General features: G+C 40.6%; 1 protein-coding gene across 4 annotated transcripts in view; it reads right to left on the bottom strand.

Annotated features, from left to right (window-relative positions):
- The window catches only part of LOC129188558 (phospholipid-transporting ATPase ABCA1-like), a 51,744-nt gene that overhangs the window by 25,644 nt on the left and 2,189 nt on the right, over positions 1-23,911 (bottom strand). For 3 of the 4 annotated variants that reach the window (XM_054789268.1, XM_054789271.1, XM_054789270.1), the window contains exons 4-29: positions 23,581-23,722; positions 23,180-23,316; positions 20,491-20,612; positions 18,976-19,170; positions 18,792-18,887; positions 18,416-18,653; positions 15,801-15,940; positions 15,497-15,613; positions 14,288-14,485; positions 14,001-14,206; positions 13,594-13,767; positions 11,850-12,072; positions 10,341-10,562; positions 10,062-10,266; positions 9,700-9,813; positions 7,892-8,063; positions 7,496-7,627; positions 7,166-7,305; positions 6,945-7,082; positions 6,617-6,840; positions 6,430-6,487; positions 6,147-6,349; positions 4,223-4,340; positions 4,103-4,126; positions 1,714-1,859; positions 1,513-1,637 (exon numbers count right to left, since the gene is read on the bottom strand). In XM_054789268.1, coding sequence (XP_054645243.1) covers positions 1,513-1,637; positions 1,714-1,859; positions 4,103-4,126; positions 4,223-4,340; positions 6,147-6,349; positions 6,430-6,487; positions 6,617-6,840; positions 6,945-7,082; positions 7,166-7,305; positions 7,496-7,627; positions 7,892-8,063; positions 9,700-9,813; positions 10,062-10,266; positions 10,341-10,562; positions 11,850-12,072; positions 13,594-13,767; positions 14,001-14,206; positions 14,288-14,485; positions 15,497-15,613; positions 15,801-15,940; positions 18,416-18,653; positions 18,792-18,887; positions 18,976-19,170; positions 20,491-20,612; positions 23,180-23,316; positions 23,581-23,722 — 4,009 coding nt within the window. The remainder of the gene's footprint in view (positions 1-1,512; positions 1,638-1,713; positions 1,860-4,102; positions 4,127-4,222; positions 4,341-6,146; positions 6,350-6,429; positions 6,488-6,616; positions 6,841-6,944; positions 7,083-7,165; positions 7,306-7,495; positions 7,628-7,891; positions 8,064-9,699; positions 9,814-10,061; positions 10,267-10,340; positions 10,563-11,849; positions 12,073-13,593; positions 13,768-14,000; positions 14,207-14,287; positions 14,486-15,496; positions 15,614-15,800; positions 15,941-18,415; positions 18,654-18,791; positions 18,888-18,975; positions 19,171-20,490; positions 20,613-23,179; positions 23,317-23,580; positions 23,723-23,911) is intronic. The other variant, XM_054789269.1, reaches the window with a different exon arrangement.

Raw genomic sequence — 23,911 nt, 5'->3', positions numbered from 1 at the left:
GCCATCTGTGAAGATCCAATACATGGTGCCTAACTGGTTCCCAAGTTTATTAGTGCATGCGTGAATGTATAAACAAGAGGCATTAACTGAAATTTCTTTGTAGAAGGGTGCCTTATGAAAGTAAGTACAGTTACTTGTACTCATTTACAGGGCAGCCTTGACAGATCCAGTATGGCGGCAACGTTAACGTACGGCTCAACGCTGGATGTGCCGTCTAAGTATATATGTCTATGGTTACAACAGGCCGTTTACATCATGTCACAGAAAAGGAGCTCTTGATTTGCTTACGCTAACCCACCTACAGCACAGTACAGGTAATTTCGCCCCATAGCTCAGTTGGAAAAGGGTGGATTTCACCCTCTGGGTTGGGAATGAGGTCCTGCCCCAGGTGGAGGAGTTCAAGTATCTCGGCGTCTTGTTCACGAGTGAGGGAAGGTTGGAGCGTGAGGGTGACAGGCGGATCGGCAGTAATGCGGTCGCTGTACCGGACCGTCGTGGTGAAGAGGGAGCTGAGCTGGAAGGCAAATTTACTGGTTGATCTATGTTCCCACCCTCACCTATGATCATGAGCTTTGGGTCGTGACCAAAAGAATGAAGTCGCGGATACAAGCGGCTGAAATGAGTTTCCTCCGTAGAGTGGCTGGACTCACCCTAAGAGATAGGGTGAGGAGCTCAGTCATCCAGGAGGGGCTCAGAGTAGAGCCACTTGGCTCGGGCATCTCGTCCGCCTCCCTGGTGAGGTGTTCCGGGCATGCCCAGCCGGGAGAAGGCCCCGGGGCAGACCTAGGACACGCTGGAGAGATTATGTCTCACAGCTGGCCTGGGAACGCCCTGGTGTCCTCCCGGTGGAACTGGAAGAGGTGGCCGGGGACCGAGAAGTCTGGGCTTCCCTACTGAGACTGCTGCCCCTGCGACCCAGACCCGGATAAGCGCAGGAAAATGGATGGATGGGTTTACCATAATTCCTCATATGTATGTATGTGTTGGTTTATGTCCATCCATCCATTTTCTATAACGCTTCTCCTCACTAGGGTCGCGGGGGTATGCTGGAGCCTATCCCAGCTGACTTCGGGCGACAGGCTGGGTACACTCTGGACTCGTCGCCAGCCAATCGCAGGTGTTGGTTTATGTTGAAATGATAAATATCTTTGTGATGAGCACATGTTTTTTTTGTCATTTGACAAGGCCTAAGTTTTTAAGTAGGTTAGCCATAGCTATTCAATCCATATCAAATAAGAATATTTGAATGGGCCGTGGATCCCTCTGTACTGGAAAGGTTGGGCCTCAAGATGAAAAAGGTTAAGAACCCCTGTTGTAGACCGTTTAGAAAAATAAAAAGTCACGTGGCTGTTTATTACAAAAGAAATAATGATTTGTTTGAGTAAAAGCACGTATTTGTAGAGAACAGTATTCTCCGTAGACCAATCATAAGACTGCGGCCAATAGATGGCGCCAAGAAAGAACTAAGAAGAGCTGCTGGTACAAAATAAGTTAAAAGTGAAAATTGTCTACCTGAAGAAAGTGTACTGTTCTCCATACATCCATGGCTGGAGCTGCAGGGACGGATACTTTCCTGGTGCTGGTACAATGAGACTGGCGATCAGAGCGACCAACACAAACACAGCAGGCAGGACAATCTGAAACACATATAATAGTAATACTTTGCATCTGAGTGACTCAGATCAGATTAATAAACAGAAGAGACTGCCTCACCTGAACAAAGACTCCCCGACGACTCCTGCGAGCATACAGCCATCGTTTGATGAAGAGAGCTCTGAGCTGCTGCCAGGCCAGCCGCAATCCAGTCAAGGGTAACCCACCTCGACCATCTCCACTCAGCATGTCCGTCTCCAGAGGTTCTGTGACCGCACAATGTAAACACTTACACTGCTATAATGACAGTAATAAAATTGTTAATGACTTTGTTCTTCACTAACAAAAAAGTACCAAGTATTGCAGAGTAAAAAGGCCAACATCCATTTCAAACTCAATTAAAATAATCAGGCTAAAACATGGGCTGGACATAGCTGACGCCAAACAATTGCACAGTGTTTAATGTCTCAATTATCCGGGTCATCGTATTCTCAGGGCATTCAATCAGTCAGAGCTGAACTTGTTGGCTACGTTCACACTGCATGGTATGATGCCCAATTCTGATTTCTTGTTACAACCCGATCTTTGATGTGGTCGTTCATGGAAGTGAACATTGCCCCGGTTTGTGTCTCCTTGTGGATTTTGTGCAACAGGAGTCAACATTTTTAACCAAATGATTCACATAGGAGATTAAGAAGGAAGAGAGGAAGACTTTTGGCTATGGCAGTTCATGGAGAAGTCGATGCGACATCTGTTCCGAGGAGCATGTGGGTGGATGTGTTGGAGCCAGTAGTGGTGGGACATTGACGTGAGCTGCTTCATAGATTTCTTCTTTTTCCTACATCTGTGAGTAACTTTATTCAAGTTTCACACAGCCTTTCGATGGCATATATGTCGGACATATGCGACCTGACCGTTCAGACTGTAGTAAATCAAATCTACATACGAGCAAGGTCTGACTCGTATTTGAAAAAATCGGAACTATACTGTTAACACTGACATGAAAAAAATCACGTAACAGTCACATAAGAGCAAAAAAAAAAAGAAATCGGAATTGACCTACAGTGTGATCATAGTCTTAAAAACGTTTCGCCTGTCATCCAAGTAGGCTTTCAGTTCAGTTTATGTTCAATGACTAGGTAGAACAACCCTAGCCTGACTAGATAGAACAGCTCTAGTCTGAGAATTTGGTGCAGGATCCACAGTATTTATCCTCTCATGTAGAGCATGTCCAGACAAGAATGGTTTCGCTCTGAAATCATTGCATTCCTCACCACACTGGACAGCATAAACCAGATTGTTTTTCTGGGTATGGGGTATCCGTTCTTTGGGGTGGAGTAGCCTTTGTCTCCAGGTGTTACGGGATGAAAATGGTTTTGTGTCTGCTACGGTTTTCTTCCTCATCCACCTTACTTTGTGTTGGCTACTATTTCATCACAGTCCATTGACTTCTGGATGTGATGTGGTGTTTTGCTTCCAACGGTGCTAAGTTTTGGCCACATACTTAGCTATATTGTAAGTTACATAGTTAATTCTGCTGACAATGGGTCTAAGAGGAGCTCCTTCTATAATGTTTGCAGGGCAGGGACTCTTGTATCCACTGGTTGGGTCTCTTCAGTCTTTCATATGTGCTGACATCACAGAGAAGAGTTACTCGCTTGTTATTGTAATTAGTTGTGTTAATAATTACTGCGCATCTCTATTATTGTACTACTATTGTAAATGATTATAAATGACAATAATTAAAGGCATACATGAACATTTAAGGTTACTTTTACCTTCATTGAAAACGTGACTGTTCCCAAAGACATAATGTGGCAGCAAGATCAATATCTTCCTCTTCAACACCACCTTTCTGTTTTGTCAGGAGTTTTCTTGAATTCAGTGGTGTTTCTCACCTTCTCTGGCAAAATTCTGGCAGCTTTCTTTTGCTCATCCGTTATTGAGGTGTGAAACTCTAGTGAATTAAAGAAATAACTCCCAGCAGAACAGGAAGGTGGTGTGGCTTCAATTAGCGTCCGTTTCGGTTAGAGTTGGTCTTTCTGAAACAAACGCTAAACACTACGCTAAACAAGTTTCCACTGTAGTTGTTTATAGGTATTGTAAATGGTTTTGGATATATATATATATATATATATATATATATATATATATATATATATATATATATATACACATTTTTTTTTTACTTCGTTATTGTATAATGTAAATATAGATTTTAGATAGAGTTATTGTGTGCAAACTGTGTGGTTATTTATTATTATTAATTGTTAATAGAGTTATTTATATGTTTGATGGTGATTGCTACCCTAACTCTAACCACTCCTCATTAGTTACTCATTAGTTCCTCAGTAAGTAGTCTAAATTTATGTACCTTAGTTCCTCAGCTGAGGATTGTAACGATTTGCTATAATTGTTTAACCAGCAAAGTCCTGATTTCATTTCTATGTTTTGCAATGTAAGTGAAATGCATTCAGTTTCTTTTTCTCGACTAGAATTTGGAAAGTACCTTGATTACGAAGCCACTTCCTTCCTGGCAGCAGTTTGGAAAATAAACAATCAGATGGAGCATTGAAACACAAGACTGACTCAAAACAAAACACCCTGTGCAATACAAACACAAACACACCTGTCTCTGGTTCTTCCGAATGTTGCCTCTGCTTTGATGGGTGAAGCCGCTGAGAAGGATTGGGGTCCGGCGCTGGTTCAGCATCAACATCACTTTCCTCTGCCACTCGAAGGAAGATCTAGGACAGCCTGGAATTAGTTTTCTAATTCTGAAGGCTAGAGGTTACAGCTTCACCCACTGCTTTGATAAATGCGTTTGTGTGTTTTTTTTTCGAGTGTTTTTTTAATATTACAGGTGGTCCTCGGGTTACGGTGTCCCGTGTTACGCTGTTGCGTGGTTGTGTACGCGCTCCCATAAAAAGGTCATTCTGGTCCATAAACACTGGACTTGTTCAAGAACTAGTTACAGTGCAGTGCGTGTGGAAGTATAGCACTTGTCTCAGTCGCTTGACTCTCGCAACCACGGTGGAGCTGCTCATTGCTGAGTTCTACTGAGAAATTCTTTTGTTCTGATTTGGAGAGTTTTCTGTTATTTTTTGAGCGATGGTCTTTAACTTTTGATCAGCTGATAAACAGCCTATTTCAGTTTAATTGTTGTTTTCAATAAATTACTTTTTCAAAGTGCTTTTTGTCTCACTCCCCCTTTTTGTTTTTGCATATTGTAGCTCTACTTAAAACCTCATTAAGATCCAAATCTTCAAAATGCAAATTCTAGTAATTTTTCAAGTGGTCTTAAGATTTTGATCAGGAAAAAAAACAAAGAATGAGGCCGCGATGTTCGAACCGCAGTGTAGTGAGGGACAACTGTACTACATTTCATCACTCTATCAACATCTTTGTATGCATCTTCTGAATGCCTTACATTTGTGTTTTAGTTCATTTCGCTAATTTTATGCTTGAAAATGCGTAATAAAATTGGTTTTTTTTCAAAAATCGATTAATAAATGATAGCTGTTTTGTGGTTGACTATGGCCCATTGTTAAAAAAAATTTGAAATACAAGTTGCTGTATATTTAATATACTGGCCACTAGGTGTCAGTAATAATACAAAACATTGATGAGACACCACATTACATCACATTACAGTCACACTGCATGGAGTCAGGCATAGCATGTCCGACATGACAGTGAAAAAAAGTTCTCCTCCCATTCCATGTGGAAGTGGTTAGTGTTTGGCCTCTTACTTTGTCTTTCTTCCCCACTCCGTTTGAACCCGTTTCTTAAGTTTAGAATAAATAAATTAGAGGCTAGCTAGGCGATTGGCTCGCGACCAGTACGGCGGTGTACCCCGCCTCTCGCCCGAAGTCAGCTGAGATAGGCTCCAGCATACCCCCTCGACCCTAATGAGGAGAAGCAGTATAGGAAATGGATGGATGGATGGATTTTCTGGCTTTTAACTCTGTGCGAGTTGTGTGGTCTTTTGTCTTTTCTTTTTTGCTTTTTGATTGGTTCTACTTATTTCAGGGATATTTTGTTTTATCTATTTTCACACATTTTTATCAATTTTATTTCTTGTTGTGTGTAAACGTTTTTATTTGATTTGCTGACTTTTAATGTTTTAATTTGTACTTTTACTTTTAGTTTATTGTTTTGCTAGTTTGTGCAGCACTGTGGAGAAAATGGATGGATGCATGGAGGCTATTCAACAGCGCGACCACATACTGTAGCTGCCAGGTCAGCGACCTCTGAAAGTGACAGTAATAAATTTGTAGTGTAGTGGTCTTATTATTGCAATGGAAAGATTGCTAGTGCTTTGACTTTTGTTTCTTTGTCTTACTATTTCATTTAATTATCGTATTTAATGTGTAATACTGCATTTCCTGTTCATTTGTTCTATGTACAGTGTGAGTGACTTAATAGTGATTTGTCTGAGTTAATTTTGGTAGATTTTCGGTGTAAGATCTGATTTACACCAAACCAGAAGTCTAGAAATGGAGGTCGAAGTAACCCGAGGACCACCCCTAGTCATTCATGTGTGGGCTTACTTCTTCCAAAGTGCTGTCAGACAAGCCGTAGCTGCTGATTCCAAGTTCATCTAGGTTCCGATCCAGTTCAGACAGGAAGACAGCCAAGCTGCTGTTCTTTGCGGCTTCCTGGGGTAGATTTATCAGTGCCTCACGACCTGATTCTTCCACCAGCCTTGCACCAGGAATGTGGTGTTGTGCCAAAGAGAGCAGTGCAGCCACATCTAGATCAAGTTAATCATACCATTGCTTTATTCAGAATATTTTTCCACATTGTATCAGATTGAAAAAAAAAACCACTTACGTGAGGTGTTGCCCTCACTACCCGGCCCGATGTCTCCCCAAATGAATAAACTGCTGTCCTGAAACACAACAAGATCCAATGCAAAACTTCAACTAAACAGAATTTTTGATAAAGCTGTTGTATTGTTGGACCTAAATCGTAATATATCACTGCTTGACAGACTGCTGAGATGTACGTAACATCAAACCTTGGTTAGAGCAGGCTTGTCCTTGCCGTTTCTGGTACTGGTGGGTGTGCTGGGGTTCAACTGTTCTTTCTTGACCACAGTCAGATAGTAGCCAGATCCCAGTTTAGATTTAAGAAAGAGTGGCGAGCCACAGCAGCATAGCTTCCCGTTGGAGATGATGGCGATCCGATCACCAAGTAGCTCCGCCTCGTCCATGTAGTGAGTGGACAGGATGATGGTTCGGTCTGATGGAAGAAAGTAGAAAACAACATAGCAGATTGTTGTAGTTGTTAGAAATTAACATTGACACTTATTTTTTGCCACCTTCAAAGTGACAGCTGTGGTTCACCTTTGCGGTATTTGAGCAGCAGGTCCCAAATCCCCCTGCGGGCGTACGGGTCAACCCCTGCTGTAGGTTCATCCAAAACAACCACCTTGGAGCCGCCAACAAATGCAATTGCCACAGACAGCTTCCGCTGCATGCCACCTGGTAGGGAGAAGGCAATGCTTCGCTTTGCAGCAGGAAGTATTTTTTTCTGAGGACTATCATCCTGCATATCATCTACTCACCAGAGAGGTTTTTGGTCTGTTCATGTCGCTTGTGGAGCAGACCGACATCATCAAGCAGAGAGTCCACTTCTGCCTTCACCTGTGCTTCAGGCAAACCCTTGAGACATCCATAAAACCACACATGCTCCTCCACTGTTAGACTGTAAAGAGAGAAAACACAGAAAATAAAACATTTAACTACTCAAGTAATACAACTATTAAGCAGATATGGTATACATTCCAAAAGACATAATTTTTTTATAACATACCCACGTATTGATTCGCATTAGAATTTGCAGGTGTACCTAATATATAGCTGGTTGAGAGTAGGATAAGTTAAAAAGTCCTCACGTGTCAAACAGGACATTGTGTTGTGGACACACTCCTAGGGTCCTTCGGATGACATCCTTATCGTAGCGGATGTCCATCCCGTTAATGTACACTGTCCCCGAGGTAGGTGGGAACAAACCCGTCAGGACAGATCTGAAACATATCCCACACACGCAGACACGCACGCACGCACACGCACGCACACACACACACACACACACACACACAGACACACACACACTACTAAGAACAACTTGAACATTATTGGATTTCAGTAGCTTTTTAGCGTAGTTTATTGACATGAACAATACATTTTTTTGCATTGCTTAAACTTATTTAAAAATTGCATAAGATAAGGTGACACAAATGGATGGATTCAGCCTAAAATCTGAGATAACTAAGTCAGTCAGCCTTTACATGGTAGTAGTTTTGCCTGCTCCGTTGTGGCCCAGAAACGAGGTGATCTGCCCCTCATAGAACTTCAAGTTGAGGTGGTTGACTGCCAACTTGGCTCCCTTCTTGTAGATTTTCACCAAGTTTGATATGTTGACACCAAGGACCAGGTTACCTGGTTCTGGTTCAATGTGATCTACAAACAGAAACATAACTGATGCGATCTGACCAAAAACTCCTCTCGGAACAGTATCTCACAAAAGTGAGTAAACCCTGCACATTTCAGCAATAGGGACAATACTAAGAAATTAAACCTGATACACACCTTGGACACTGTATAGTTGTACACTAAATTGATCATGCTGAACCAGCATTATCCAAAGTATATCAATGTTTAATATAGTATGGTCATAGTATTGGCCCTTGAGAAAATATACAGAAAATATAAATATAAAATATACTTATATCCCTCGCCACTTTGTGCTTTGAATTTCGCGGATTCATTCTATCACGGTTTATCAAACATATATCAAGTATATCATGCTGTTTTGTGGTTGAATGCGGCCTATTATTTGAAAAATATGCATATTTAAGCACATTATACATTATACTTCTGCCTAAATTAGGCATTTTCAAGCATAAAAATGGCTAAATAAATTAAATATAAGGCATTCAGAAGGAGGTTTGAATTATCTTAAAACAGGTACAATAATTTGTACTACTAAGCCTACACGGGCAACTGTTGCGGTTGTAACTCACGCCAATCTTAAAACCCAACTCTATACACTCAACGTCACTTCCTGTCTGCCTCCCGCTCACCTCACCTCACACCGGAACACATTTACAGTAACATGCACGCACGCATGAGTCTTATTTATATCTTAAATGGCTTATTTACTCTTATAATGTCTACTATATTGGGTAATACAACTGCAAATGTGACTATAGGGGTGTTATTTAATGTATGGAGGGCTCTAATCATGTTAAAAACAATATTTAGAAGGTTGTAAACTACTTTTTAACTGCTGTAACTACAAAAATGTTTGATTTATAAATAAGGAATCTTACCTGAGTAAGTAACTCAAACAAAGCACCAAGATAAGCGATTTCAAGAAATAATACAAGCAGTTGATGTTCGCAAAATACAAAGATGAAGAGTCTTGAACTTGTTCTGTCTATTTGCATTTATTATTATTTTTTTATTATTACACTAATTACTAAATATGATTATTATTTATTATGATTGTGAGAAAACCCTGACATTTGCTGTATATTACCACATGGTTACATTACTTATCACATTTGTATGTATTAAAAAGATCACATGAAATACAGGAAGTGAATAAATGTACTGCAAAACATGTGGACATGTGGAACTGCGAATTGTACTATGTGATGTATTCCATTGCAACTTGTATGCGTGTTCAAATAAAATTAAACCATTACCATTACCATTACTTTGCAGAAATTCACTTATCACGATTAACTGCGATAAAGGAAGGATTACTCTACTGTAGTAAAAACGGTTGCTGAAATGTGAGGGGTGTACTTACGTTTGTGAGTTAACATACTTTATGTTTATATTTAAATACATAATCACAAGCACAAATTCTGCTCTCACAATCATAAAAACGAATGCTGAGCCCCCCTTTTATCCTTTCTACCTCTTTATTAACGGGTGTATGTCAGCAGTTTTCACACAGATCCCGCAAAGTTGTCTCATTACAACAACAGTAGAGATGGCCTTTGCCTTTTTACACAGAACCAAAAAGCATATTGCTGTAATTGTGTACGTTCACATGGTGATTTGATAAAGAGAAAATCAGCTTCACCTTCACCCTGGTCAGGAGGGGCAGGAGGGATTGGCATGGCGGCCTCCAGGGGCATACCAATCCAGTAGTTGATATGAAAGGCAAAGTGCCATGGTTGGGGGATGCCATAGTCACCTTAGGAACACACATATATCCACACACAACGTGGGTTAAGTTATTTTGTCATAATACCATAGCAAATACAATTTTAGAACGTGTGCACTGTAATGCTAACACATAAGCACAAACTATATGTGTAGGTTACTTAACTGTATGTGCACAATAGGTTATATGATCCACCTTCTCAGCTTGGAAAAGTGCTAGTATTGCATTTTGAGTAAGTATTACACAGATACTGTATTATTGAAAGAATGCAACCATACCAGGGAACACGGCTTCGATGTACAAGGCTGCAACAGTGTAGATGAAGGCATCCACCCAAAGCATAACTATAGCCGTACTGAAGTTGTATGAGTTTCCTTCCACGGGACTGGACTGTAAATTGTACCATTGGATACCGATGCCTTGCTCCTCGTATTGAGAGAAACACTCACAGCCAAACCCAAATGCCACAGGTGACAGAAAACTCTGAGAAAAGCAGGTGGAAAAGACTTAAGAAAACTGATAACTTAATGTCTCTGCTTGTATATGACTTTACTTACAGCAAAGACTTTGTGAGTTGTGTTGAGGTGGTCTTGCCAGGCCACACACAGTATGTAGGGAAGATAGAGGCTAAAGTATATAAGCCCTCCACATGCAGCGGCCATGTTGGCCTTGGAGAAGAAAGTCGAGATGAGGAAACACTGCGTGATAGTGGCAGTGGCAAATGCCAACAGGAAAAAAAAGACGACAGCCGGGTTGCTGTATGGCAGGATTTCACCCAACTAGAACAAAGACAGGGGAAACAAAAGTTAAGATTCAGGTTTAGGTGTACTTTAAAAAGGGGTATTGTTACACCCGGTCATTAATTACACAGTCAGTTTCCCCTTTGCACCTGTTACGGCTCCCGTGTACGGCTCACTGTTCCCTCAAGTATTGGAACAGTGAGGCCAACACCTTTATTTTAGACTGCTAAGAAGACAACAAACGATGACTATGAGACCAGAGAGCAACATTTCAGCTTTTATTTTTCCGGGTATTTACATCTGGATCTGATGCCCAACTTAGAGGATAGCACCTTGAACCTTTGAACTCACCAATCTTTCATGTGAGCACAAGTATTGGAATGTGTGACTTGCCAGGTTTGTTTTGTTGCCCAGGTGTGTCCAAGTACATTGCTTATTCAATCAATAAATAGCAGTGAATGTCAAAGCTCAGTTTCAGATTCGATAGGGTTTGCCTGCGCAGACTGCATTTAGAGGTGAAAACAACATTCAAACCAGAGACCCTAAAAAATTAATCGGTCCATAAGATATTGGCTAAAAAATTTTTAGACTCATCTCAGTACTATTTGGCAAATTCCAGCCTGGAGTGGTTTGCATCTTCTGATGTAGCTACTACTTTTGTTCATGAAGTCTTCTATGAACAATCGAGAGTGAGAACTTCACAACTGCCTTTTGCAGGTTGCTGCTGATGTCACCGACAGTTGTTGTAGGGTCTTTCTTTATAACTCTCACAATGTTTCTGTCATTAACTGCTCATGTTTTTCTTGGTCTACCTGTTGGATGTCTTTTACTTAGTACATAGTACTAAATGGTTGTACCGACTATAGCCAATTGCTTGTTTTTCACCCATAGACAGCTCTCTGGTTTTCATGTTGTTTTTGCCTCTAAATGCAGTCTACACAGGGAAAACCTATCCTACCCAATCTGAACCTGAATGTAGACATTCAGTGCTATTTATTGATTGAATAAGCAATGTAATAGTAACACCTGTGCAACAAAACACACCGGTCAGTTGCGTCTTGTTCCAACACATGAGCTCACATGAAAAGGGGTGGGATCAAACAAAAGATGCAATCTTCCAAGTTGGGCATCCGATGTAGATGTAAATACCTGGAAAAAATAAGCTGTGATGTTGCTCTCTGGTCTCATATTTATCCTTTGATGTCAACCCAAATGTTTTAAGTAATGCAAGTGGGTCAGTTTTCCAATACTTTTGGAGGGCTCTGTATTTCAGTGGTGTGCATATTTTCTATAGTACTTTTTACGCGGACTGAGAGCTCTACTTGCCTTCATCACAGCAATAAGGAGTGCAGCAGAGAGCAGGAAAGGTGCAAGGCTGCTGATGAACCAGCTGAGCCACAATGTTCCTGTATTCAGACCCATAATTTTCATGGTTTCTTTCAGTCTGGCTTCCTTCTCATACACCACACCCTTGACGATCATTGCCACTGAATAGATCCAGGCCAGTATCATGAAGAGGGGAAGGGTGCGGTTCAACACTCGGAGGAAACTGAGAGACAGGTCAAGAGGATACAATTTTAGTTGAGGAAATTTTTAAATAATTTACAAACGGAAGCCATCAAAGAAATAATCCCAAAAAGAGTTGAATAAATTGAATTAACTGAGCCGGGTTGCGATACAGCAACATACCGAATACAACACACTACAACATACATACTAGGAGAACATAAGATACTACAGTACTGTAATTTCTTGTTTATCACAGTTAATCACTTGAATTTCCGCAAAGTAGGAACAACATTCTAATCACAGTTTTAAACATTAGAGCCCTCTTGACATGAAATAACACCCCTATAGTCACCTTTGATTAGGAGTCTGTAGGGACGTCCTTAAAAATGACATTTTTTCATTTGATATCGGGTGTATTTTAATTCGTATACATGTTTGTTAGGTAGATTACGTCTTCCTCTTCAATTTTGTATCGGATTTAATGCTGGACCACATCGAGTCATACGAGCGCTTCAAAAGTTAAGCCCAACTTTAAGCCTTTCAAACTCATGGATCGGAGCTTCAGGACAAGATAAAAGGTACATAGGATATTAATTCATTTACTTTAATTATCTATCTGCAGATGAAATCTCATTAAAATCTGATGGTGTTAAATATGTACATTTTTCCCCGGTATTACTACGTGCATGCAATCTGTAGTGTGACGTGGAAGAGAATGCATGTTCTCCTCGTGCGTGCGTGGGTTTTCTCCGGGTACTCCGGTTTCCTCCTACATTCCAAAAACTTGCATGTTAGGTTAACTGGCGACTCGAAATTGTCCATAGGTATGAATGTGAGTGTAAATGGTTGTTTGTCTGTATGTGCCCTGCGATTGGCTGGCGACCAGTCCAGGGTGTACCCCACCTCTCGCCCGAAGTCAGGGATAGGCTCCAGCTTACCCATGACCCTAGTGATAAGCAGCATAGAAGATGGATGGATGGATGGGTTATACTTGCCAAGGTTCGTGGGTCGATCACAGCTTTTGTCTTGACTTGATGTTAAAGCAATGGGAACCTAAGGCACTATTTCCTGGTAGGAAATCTACTCTAACTTCTTTAACACTTGGGGTGGAGAAGTGAATGAGGTATCAAATTAAAGTTCAAGTCACGTTTTATCAGATAGAGTTAATCACAGACTTGATTTGATATATTTCAAGATTTTGTAACTTGTCTTTGACAAATAATAGGCCATAGTCTATCATGAAACAGCGATCATTTATTAATTATTATTTGAAAAAACACTATATAGTGAGAAAGCGATATTCAAAATGCAATATAGCGAGGGATTACTGTATTTGTATTTTTATTTTAGTTCATTTTGCCATTTTTACGCTTGAAAAGGCTTAATTTAGGCAAAAATACATTTAAAAATTGCTTCAATATGCATATTTTTATCCTAATAATGGGCTGTAAAAGTCCAACCACAAACCAATATTTATTAATATATTTTTGAAAAACCGTGATCAGGTGAAGCCGTGAAATTTGAACCGTGAAGTGGCGAGGGATGACTGTATATGACTCACACATCGTCCACAAAGCATGGGTACGGCATCTGCTGAACGTAGATGCCTGTCTTTTGTGGTGCTCCAGTCAGGATGCGTGTCAGAGCTCTCTCCACCAGGTCCTGAACATACACAAAGCCACCCCAAATGTAGTGCATGTTAAAGGGGTCAGCTGCCGGACCAGGATCCCAAAACCTGCAGCAAAAAGAATTCAACGAGCACTCAAAACATCAGACTTTCACACACAAATATAATACTTAAATCAAATAAGGTTGATTTATCTAGAAAACAAACGCTAAAAATGTGGTGATCAGTGGGAAATTGTGACATACATAGGGGGTGACAAAAAAAATGTTACCTCAATTATCTTGTGTCATATGGATGCAATTCAGAATGGACATGCTATTGTCAAAAAAGCATCAGCCTACTTGTTCTTGATCTTATGAGTACGGGTAACATCATCGATATCCATTCGGATCTTGTATTTGACATGCGGCGGCAGCTCAGGAGAAGAAGAGTTAGGAAGCAGAAACACCACGCCTGCCCAAAACTGCCTGTCCTCCAGGAGCTCCAAAGCCCTGCTTATCAGCTGGTCTTCACTGTTGAACCCCTCCAGCTTGTTGGTGGAGAAACACTGTCGGGAGGTGAGCGCAAAACACCCATGATAAGATGCAGACTCGACTCACTGTAGAGGAAGCAAGTGCGACTGGTAAACCTGAGAGACTTGTGCAAGCGAGGTGATAGAGTGGTTGAGGTGATTGTATAAATCCAGCCAGGTTGAAAGTTCTCCAGGCCTCCGTGGTGCATATGACGAGGGATTGGATAGGAAACGTGCAATCTGTGAGGCTGTCCAGGACGTGTTCTGCAGTTGCAGGTTGACCGCCTCAGCATAAAATGGACGCTGAAGCAAACGCTGGCCCCCACAGAGCACACACACACAAAAATTACAATAAAATAATATACAATTAACGACAAATACGGTAAAAAGTAGGGATGCTCCGATGAGGGTTTTATGCTGCTGATTCCGATACCATCATCCAGGACTGAAATTGGTCGATAGCAACACAGATCACATGGATTAATTATACATTTTAAAATGTATTTATGATGAGTGCTATTGGCCATGGGTGCTGTATAAAGGGGGAAAGTCAGGACAAGGTCCCTTGACTGCCAGGGGGCCCAAAAAATAGGTCTACTCATAAAATTAGCAATTAATAAGTGGGGGGGACCCAGAATTCCTGGCTCCACCCCTGCTACATGCGATATGATATAAAAAAAGGACCACAAAATCAACTTAATTTAGACAAAAACATATTTTACTTAGTATTGAAGACAACATATATCACTCGTGAAACATCCAGAAGATGATACACCTTTTTAAGGAGAATTTGGCAAACCCGGTGTCTTCCACCACTGAGAAAGGCTGCTCTCGTCTGCTCTCGTCTGATGAATTCAATTATTTTTCGGGTTATTAGCTTAGCCTTCTGACTGTCACACACATACAAGGTGAGTGTTAGCCACATGGCTGCGTTAGCGGCCGTTTGGCTGATGATCACATCGTGAGGCTCCAAAACGCACCATACTCCGTCAAATGTTCTTCAAATGCCGTGTTAAAGCTTTTAACGTGCAACCCCACAAGATAGTTTTCGTGGCATGTGCGCAGACATGATTGCTTTTGTGTTGAAGTAAAGAGGGAGGCCCAAGACAGTAGTTAGAGCACGACACTACACTGCACGCTAAAGTCGCTGCGGGCTGTAATAGTGCTAGCCGCAGGCAATAGGCCGTTGAAAGGCGTATGCCCATCACACGATTTTTTACGGAAATCGGCCGATACTGATCAGTGGCGGACCTATCGGAGCATCCCTAGTAAAAAGCCATGAGTTTACAGGAACACATTTCTATCATCTAGTCTTGGGAGTCTGACCTTCAGTTGCTTAACTTCCACACTAGTCGTCATAAAATTCTTAATTTTGGGCCCCAGCTCCGACCAAGCATTGGATAGGTCCTGCAAGATCTGCAGGTCTTGAAAAGTCCGGTTAACCTTCAATTGACATATAATACAAAAAAAGAAATTATTTTGAATCTAAGCATTTCTCTTCTTCTGTTGCTTTACAAGGAGAAGTGAGTGCACTCAAAAAAGCCCAAGATAGCTTTGCCACAACACTTGCACACTATTCCTGGTGAAATAAGTTAATACTTTTTTCCTCCATGGACTCTCCGGAGTTTACCTCTTTCATAACTTGTTCAACTGCAGGTGTGTTGGGTGTGTACAGGAGTTTTCCAATGAGAAGAGGTTTCATTGCTCGCCATGCAATGCGAGACAGGGGATTGGATTCAAGATCTTGAATAAACCTCTGACAAAAAGGAGCTTTTGGGGGGAAAAGCAGACAAAATTCAAATTCACTTCACTGATGATTCTCATCAATGACATCTCATTTGAAATCCACTAAAATATTACAGAGCATTTACCAGGTTTACCCCTCTCCAAAAGTCATGTTGCACAAGGGAAAGTGTTTGTTCGATGTACAGTGGAACGTGGTTTTTTGTACACCCCGGTTTTCACATGATTCTGTTTTCAACGAAAATGATTTCCAAAAATGTCTCCGTTGACGTATGGCCAAACAGTGTGCCAAACAAAGCATCTACGCGTTGATGACTCAATCTCCTTGAACAACGGATAGTTCATAGTTCATTTGTCATTTATATGTTCAGTAATCCCTCATGTATCGCAGTTAATTTGTTCCAGCCCCGGCCGTGATAAATGAATTTTCGCCATGTAGGAATTTTCGCTAAGTAGGAATCCTTTTAGAAAACTTGTTTACTACCTTCTGAATACGGTTTTTAACACTTATCAGAGCCCTCTAGACATGATAGAATACCTTAACACGCGTGTTACCCAATATAGTAGACATAAGCGTGAATAAACTATTTAAAACATAAATAAGACTCGTGTCCATGTGTTGATAGAAATGTGTTCCATAGCGGAGCGGAGTGGCGGCTGGTCTGGAAGTGGGGGTTGAGTTTGTTCTTGGCGTGGATTATGGCCACAACAGTAGCCCGTGTTTTTATTAGGGATCAATGGGCCTCATTCGCGAATATCTTCTTAAAAGTCTTCTTAAGAACTGTACTTAAGAAGGCGTGGGTTGGAAACTGCCCCACATTCACGACACGTTCTTAAGTAGGGATAATCGTTCGCACTGGTGTTCTTAGGTTGATGAATGCACGTGCATGTGAGGCCTAATTTGCATAGGTCACCGCCTATCCTATATAAGGTAAAAAATGTGCCGTGCGCAACAGGCAGCTGGAGGCGGAGATGGCAACGCGCAAGGGGGAGACTGAGAAGCAGCTGGACAACAAACGAAAGAAAAACTTCAATTCTACTGCAATAGAGGTGCTTTTACAAGGAGTGAGCGAACACAAGACCACCTTCTTTTCACGTGTATCCACCGGTCATCAGGCCATCCAAAAAGAGTCGGCATGGAGCACCATTGCAGGAAACATAAATGCCGTTTCCACGAAGAAACGCACCACCGCAGAGGTTAAAAAGAAGTGTTTTGACTTAAAATAGACAAAAAAAAAAAAAGATTGGACTGCACCGGAGGGATCTGGAGGAAACTGGAGGTGGGCCATCAATCAGAACCCAAACCATTTCAGAAACTCTAAAAGATATTTACACAATCATGATGGAAAAATAAAGTCAAAATACATAGTTTGTGTGTGACAATGTATTTTTTCTGTGGTTACATTTGATTAGACGCTGCCTAATTAATACAGCAGCCCCGTGCTCTGGCTCAAGACGTGGCTGGGGGCGCATGTCGTTATCTACGTGCGCAATAGGCACACCACGTTTCATTGCGATGTTATTCTGATGATCCTGAACACCTGCAACAACAGAGAGGGAAGCCTGAAGCCTGAAGCGGGACATCAAATATTCGTGGCTTTCAGCAAATAAATCTAATGGTCCCTTTACATTCTCTCTCTGCGCAGCGCACGTCCAGCCAGCTACTTTTTTTTTTGATGAATTGGGATTTAAATATATATATTTATCGATGGAGTATATTTTAGTTGTTTTGATGATAAATAATTGTTGGGATATTTTATTTGCACTACATTTTTTGGGATCAGGTTGCAAAATCCATCATGAGGGCGATTGCGCATTGAAAGTGCAAGCTTTGCTTGTGCGTAAGAGTCCTCCTGAGCGTCCGTGGAATTTGTTTTTAGATCTAAGAACTGAGTTAAGAACACATTTCATGAATGCCAAAAATCTTCGTAAAAAGGCTTTAAGAACACATTTGGCCGTAAGAACGTTTCGTGAATGAGGCCCATTGTGCCTGTTGTGAGATCATTCAAACCTGCGATAAAAGCCTGTTGTTCCGTCAGTCAAGTCTGGTGATGTAACATTACTGACACCTAATGACCAGTGTAGAATGCCTCTTTGTGTCTTCTGAATGCCTTATATTTGTATTGTAGTTCATTTAGCCATTTTTATGCTTGAAAATGCTTAATTGAGGCTAAAAGTATGTATTGTTTGTTTCAATATGCATATTTTTTAAACTAATAGTAGTACTCAACCAACCAACAGCATGATTTATTTATTTTTGAAAAACCGTGAGACGTGAAGGAAGCCGCGAAATACAAACCGCAAAATGGCGAGGGACGACTGTACAGTATTTTGCTTTGTTTTCTGCATGTAAAACTACAATTACTCTTTAGAAAATGTATTTTTTATACTTATTTCTGGGTGTCTCGAATGATTTGGTTTTTGTGACCTTTTAGAACGGGTTAATGACGAAAACCGAGGTTCCACTGCATTTTTAATGAAGGTATCGAAACTTTTACTGACTGAAGGCATCACCACGATGACGTTTCTTGTCTTCACTGCTGTTTTTCCCCAAGAAGGACTTCATGTCAATGTCTTCATACCAGTTGAGTGAAGGGATGGATTCACCGGCAGGACCAGGACGACTACACATGATCTTTGAGAAAGCCTGAAAACGCTGCCGGCGTAGAACTGTCTGATCCTCAGTAAACATAAGGCGGAGTTCCTTGCTCATATCTATGAAACTGGAAAGGGAGGAGAACTGATGGAAGGCAGAGATGTAAGAGAGAGGAGTGGTATGGATGAAAAGGAGAGAAAGATGATTATTTGATTCCAAGTAGAGTAAAACTCTTGGGCAGAAATGTTCGTAATATGTCCCACAGTGAGTGTGCATTCTTACGGTATCCATGATGCCATTAACCTGCTGGTAAATAGTGTTGGTGGCTTGCATGGTGTTCAACCGGTCAGCCACATTGGCTGGCATGACATTGCCCGTCTGACGAGGGGGTGGATGGAAAACAATAAATGCACTTATTCCAGTGTTTTATTTTGGAAATATTGATTTCGTTACCACTTTTTCCTACCGTTAACGACATTAAGTCCTGCTGAGTGAGAAGGAGGCGCTGTATCTCGTCAAGGATGCCAGCAGGCAGTTTACACAGCTGAGTTTGCAGATCAACCAGCGCTGTTTCCCCTTCCTCCACAGTCAGAAACTCTCTTACTGCATTTAGATCGCACACCAAATCCTTTAGATCCACCGTAGGTCTTGCCAGAAAATTCTAGAGTGGGCGAGGTATAACTTAAAAAAGAAGTTCAATAACAAATGAAATAGAGTATACAGGCATTGGGGGGGAAAAAATGGATATTAGATTACACATTTTTTCTTGAGCAAAAAATTAAAAAATGAGTTGCTCTTCTGTCAATTAACAGTGAAACCTCGGTGAACGTAAACCCTGGTTAGCGTGTCTTTTTGGTTTACATAAAAAATTTGCCACAAAATTCTGCCTCTGTTTGCGTACGCTTTCCAGTTAACGTACAATATGGATCTCGTATTTTGTGTTCTTAAAGCTTTCTGTCAAAACGTCCTTGTTAGCAGCCTATTAGAACCGGCAACGCAGTCAGCGCAGTCGTCCGTCTATGATGTCATCAGTGGTTGACGCTAGCTTTGCTAACTAAAAGTTACACCATAGACATAGACGCCGCATCGAGTGGGTTTGTCCACTGCGGCGATACGTCAACGTCGCCACCAGGGATTAACTTCAATTTCTTTGTAGACAGGCGCTTTATGAAAGTAAGTACATTTACTTGTATTCATTTACAGCGCAGCCTTGACACATCAAATATGGCGGCGACGTTGACGTGTGGCTCAGCGCTCGATGCGGCGGCTATCCTTGTCTATGAGTTACACCACAAGTCTCACAAATGTTGACATAAAGCGTGTTCTTTACACGCAGACAGCAATGCAAAATACATAAAAATGACCAGTGAAAGGAATAAATGAACATGTAAGGTTACTTTTTCTTTGACTGAAGGCGGACGTGTAAGACAAATGACGTGGCAGCGAGCTCCTTTGTTATGTCTTGGATTCAGTCGTGTTTCGCACCTTTTTTCTTATCAAAATACTGGCACTTGCAACTTGCTCTCGCTCCGTTATGGGTTATTTTGCAGCCGTGATCAAAATAAAAGCAGAGACTCGAGGTGACTTGTGTTGATTGCCGCATTGCCATCTAGCTTTGTCAACAATCACGTCTTTAATGAAGGTAAAACTGACGTTAAATGTTCATTTATCCCCAGTTTTGGCTTTCTGAAATGGATCAATTGGATTTACATGATTTCTTATGGGAAAAATTGATTCAGTTAGAGTACTTTTCGATTTGAGTCGCACCTTCTTGAACGGATTAATGACGCTAACCAAGGTTCCACTGTATATCTAAAGGTGATGAAATTGCATCAACTTGTCTTTGACACGTGATGTACAATATTAACTAAATTATTTTTAAAAAGCAAACCAAGAGTAAAAGCAAAAGAATAATCTCTATTTCTAATCTGTTTGAAATCCTATGATCAGATGCATCATAATGGATGATAAAATACATCACCTGAAAATTGAGGCGAGCCTTTAGCAGCTGATCAACAGCCGCAGGTGAAAGCCCGGCAGTGTTGCGCAAATAGGTGGAAAATGTCTCGTTGGCTTTCAGGAACTCTGCTATTGTGGGATTTTCTGTGGATCATAAAGATTAAGTTATTGTTCGAACAATACAACTTCTGTCACCAGTTGAACGCTGAAAACAACGCTGAAAACCCACAGCATTTCCGTGTGTGGAATTAAATTATGGAACAGATTGAGTAAAGAACTCAAACAATGTACAGAGATGAGCAAATTCAAAAAACAATACAAGCAGTTGATGTTTGCTAAATACAAGGCAGAAGAGTCCTGATTGTTCTGTCAGGTTTGTTATTTTATTTATTTTTTTTATTTATTTTTTTTTATTTAATTCAATTTTATTATTTATTTATTTTTTATTTTAATTTTTTTATAATTTTCTTTGTTGTGTATAAAAAAAAAAAAGAAAAAGCTTTGTTCTTATTTATTTATTTATTTAGTATTGTCATCATTATTATCATTATTATGAATGTTCTTTCTTTTTTGGGGGGGAGGGCTATCTCACCGTTATCTATTATGTGTTATCCTGACTATCACTGAAAACATGACATGGAATGCAGGAAGTGAACAATATGTACTGTACGAGATGTAGATTGGAAGGGGGGTAGGATTAAATAAGCTTTGCTTCTTCCTACTCCTTTTGGACATGTGGAACTGTCAAAGAATGATTCATGAGATGTATTCCATTGTAACCTTCATGTTCAAATAAACTAAACCAAACCAAACCAAACCAGTGACGCGTAATATACAAATACTGCACGTATTTGCATTGTAGTTTGTTTAGCCATTTTTATGCTTGAAAATGTTTAATTTAGGCAAACAAATGTGTAAAATTTGCCTAAATATGAATATTTTTGACGAACAATAGGCCGTACTCACCCACAAAACGGCATGATTTATTACTTAATAGATTTTTGAAAAACCACTGATAGAGTGGACGACTGTATAGCCCAGGGGTCGACAACCTTTAGCATCAAAAGAGGCATTTGGGCCAGATTCCACCAAGTAAAAACCTATTTGGAGCCACAAAAACTATGACAAAACCGAAAGTAACGCTTAAATGTCACATTCCTTTTTTGTCTTCCTGTTTCTCCTGTTACTCCAGAGTGACGAGCCACACCTGTTGCCAACTAGCAAATAGCCATGTTTCTTACGATAGCCCTTTGGACCAGTTTGGTGTGATATTATCCTCTCTCTATTATTATCCTGAGCCATTGTTTTGCCACACATCTTGTCCACCACTGTTGTCCTTTACTTTCAGTATTTCCCTGGTTGTTGTTTTTTTTTTGTATTCTATCCACAGCTTGTTTATGCTCCCGAATTGAGGCGAGCTCTGTCCTCGCAAACCCTCTTGCGTAGTGTGATGTACACCTCCATACAGAGCATCATGGCTGTAATTGGTCTAATACGGCCCACCTTCACCAACGCCGCCTCCACCGATTTTGGATGAACATTTGCAATAGAAGTGTTACCACATCAATTGCTTCCAATTTTAGTACCCCGCTTTGTCTCTCTTCAGTCGCCGTTGTTCATTAGCGACAAAAGAAGCTAACAAGCTAAATAGTTGCCCACCAGCGTCATGGTTTCTCACCAGTTGACTCGCCAGAAAACACAGCCCCTAACACTTTGGCGGATAATTGCATGGCACACGCTCAACTCTGATGTAGAACAGCTTATGACGGTGTCAGAAGGGACGGCATAGTCACTACACAGAAGCATAAACCAGCTGGAGCCACAGCTGAGAGATGAAAGAGCCGCATGCGGCTTCGCAGTCTGCTGGTGGCAGACCCCTGGTATACCTTATCATACCTACATGCATGTAAATTGTTGTTCGCCTCTTTGAGACTTCTTTTGTGTGTGTGGATATGTGACTAATCATCTTATTCAGCGCTACGCCAACTTTTGAGTTTAAACCATAACAGTGAAAAATATACAGTAGACTTTTTTTGGTATAATCAGTTCATTTAAACAAATGATTGGTAACATATGCTGGTCGGTGATGGTGTTCTTAAATGTTTTGGTTGAAAAAAATTTAATCTTGAGCCAGTTGCATACCGTCCCTTTACAGCTATTTTTTTTTTTGTGGCCCACAGCACATTCTAAAAATATAATTTTGCAGGAAAACTGGAACAAAAAAACCCCAACAAAAATGGAAAAACCTGCAGTGCTTTTACAAGAATGGAAAGTCAAAATATTAAGAAAAAAAAGCAAAGAGTTGTAATATTAAATAATTTTTTTTTTTTTAAGTTGGAATATTATGAGAAAAAAAATAAAGTTGTCATTTTTGGAAAATTAGGTTGGGCAAAATGTTGGGAATATAGTCAAACAATTATGAGAATAAAGTCATTTTCTTTAAATATATATAACTTCTTAGCATACCTGACATGTGTTGCTTTACAAACGATCCTTGCATCCTTTCATTTTTCAGTAATGGCCCTCAAAGACACTAAACAGCCGGTCTGTGTCCAGATCAGTGGACAAAAATTCCCGATATCTGCCTTCATTGTACATTCATTTATGTACTTTACCGTGGTTGCAAAATACATGCACTTTTCAAAGGCATTATTTGTTTACAATAAATGTATCAATGTGACTTCTAGGATTCAAAGTAGTAGTAGTAGTACTTGGCAACATTCCAGGCAACATTCCAGGTATGTCTTTCAGCCTATTGATGCTGTCCATCTGCTCCTGCAGGCCTGAGAATCCCTGGTTTGCAGTCCGGGACAAAAGCGCCTGTGCGTCCACAAAGACACGAGAAATTCTGCAAGAGACAATAAATGGGATGACAAATTGTGCCACACGCAGTGCCATAACTTCCCACCTGTTCACTTGATTCCACATTGTGTTGTAAATCATAATAACATTAGATACCACAGCAAAATTTGAGGACAGATGTTCATACTGGTAAGAAATGCCTTTCAATAAGGCTGACCATACAAAAACTCCTGCCATTCATCATGTTTAAATGTCAATGTTTGGAGAACACTTACGGACTTGTCCAGGTTTGTATCTCCAGTAAACTTACATGGAGTTGTCATAGTTGCCAACTTGGCCCGGAATCTCCCCTGCAGTCGTGCTGTTGAAGCAGGGATTGTTGATGTTGCAGATTATACCTTGCATCCAGGGCAAGGTGCCTGCTGATGGCAAAGCTTTGTTACGAAAGTGACCTGCAAACAAATGAAAAGAAAAAAAATCTGCATCTGGACGAGGTGAGATTAAAAACTTGAAAAGAAAAACAAATATGTTTCAAAATACAAATGAACATTCTTGTGCACAGCAGGACCTGCTGCTTGCTGAGAACAGCAATACAAGCTTTCATGTTAGGAGCCTTCAATAGTGCAAAAAAAAGACCAGAA

Source organism: Dunckerocampus dactyliophorus, chromosome 10 (genome assembly GCF_027744805.1).
Source record: "Dunckerocampus dactyliophorus isolate RoL2022-P2 chromosome 10, RoL_Ddac_1.1, whole genome shotgun sequence".
NCBI classification, from domain to species: Eukaryota; Metazoa; Chordata; class Actinopteri; order Syngnathiformes; family Syngnathidae; genus Dunckerocampus; species Dunckerocampus dactyliophorus.
The sequence above is the reverse complement of the archived record's forward strand: the minus strand, read 5'-3'. Positions and strand labels throughout refer to the sequence as shown.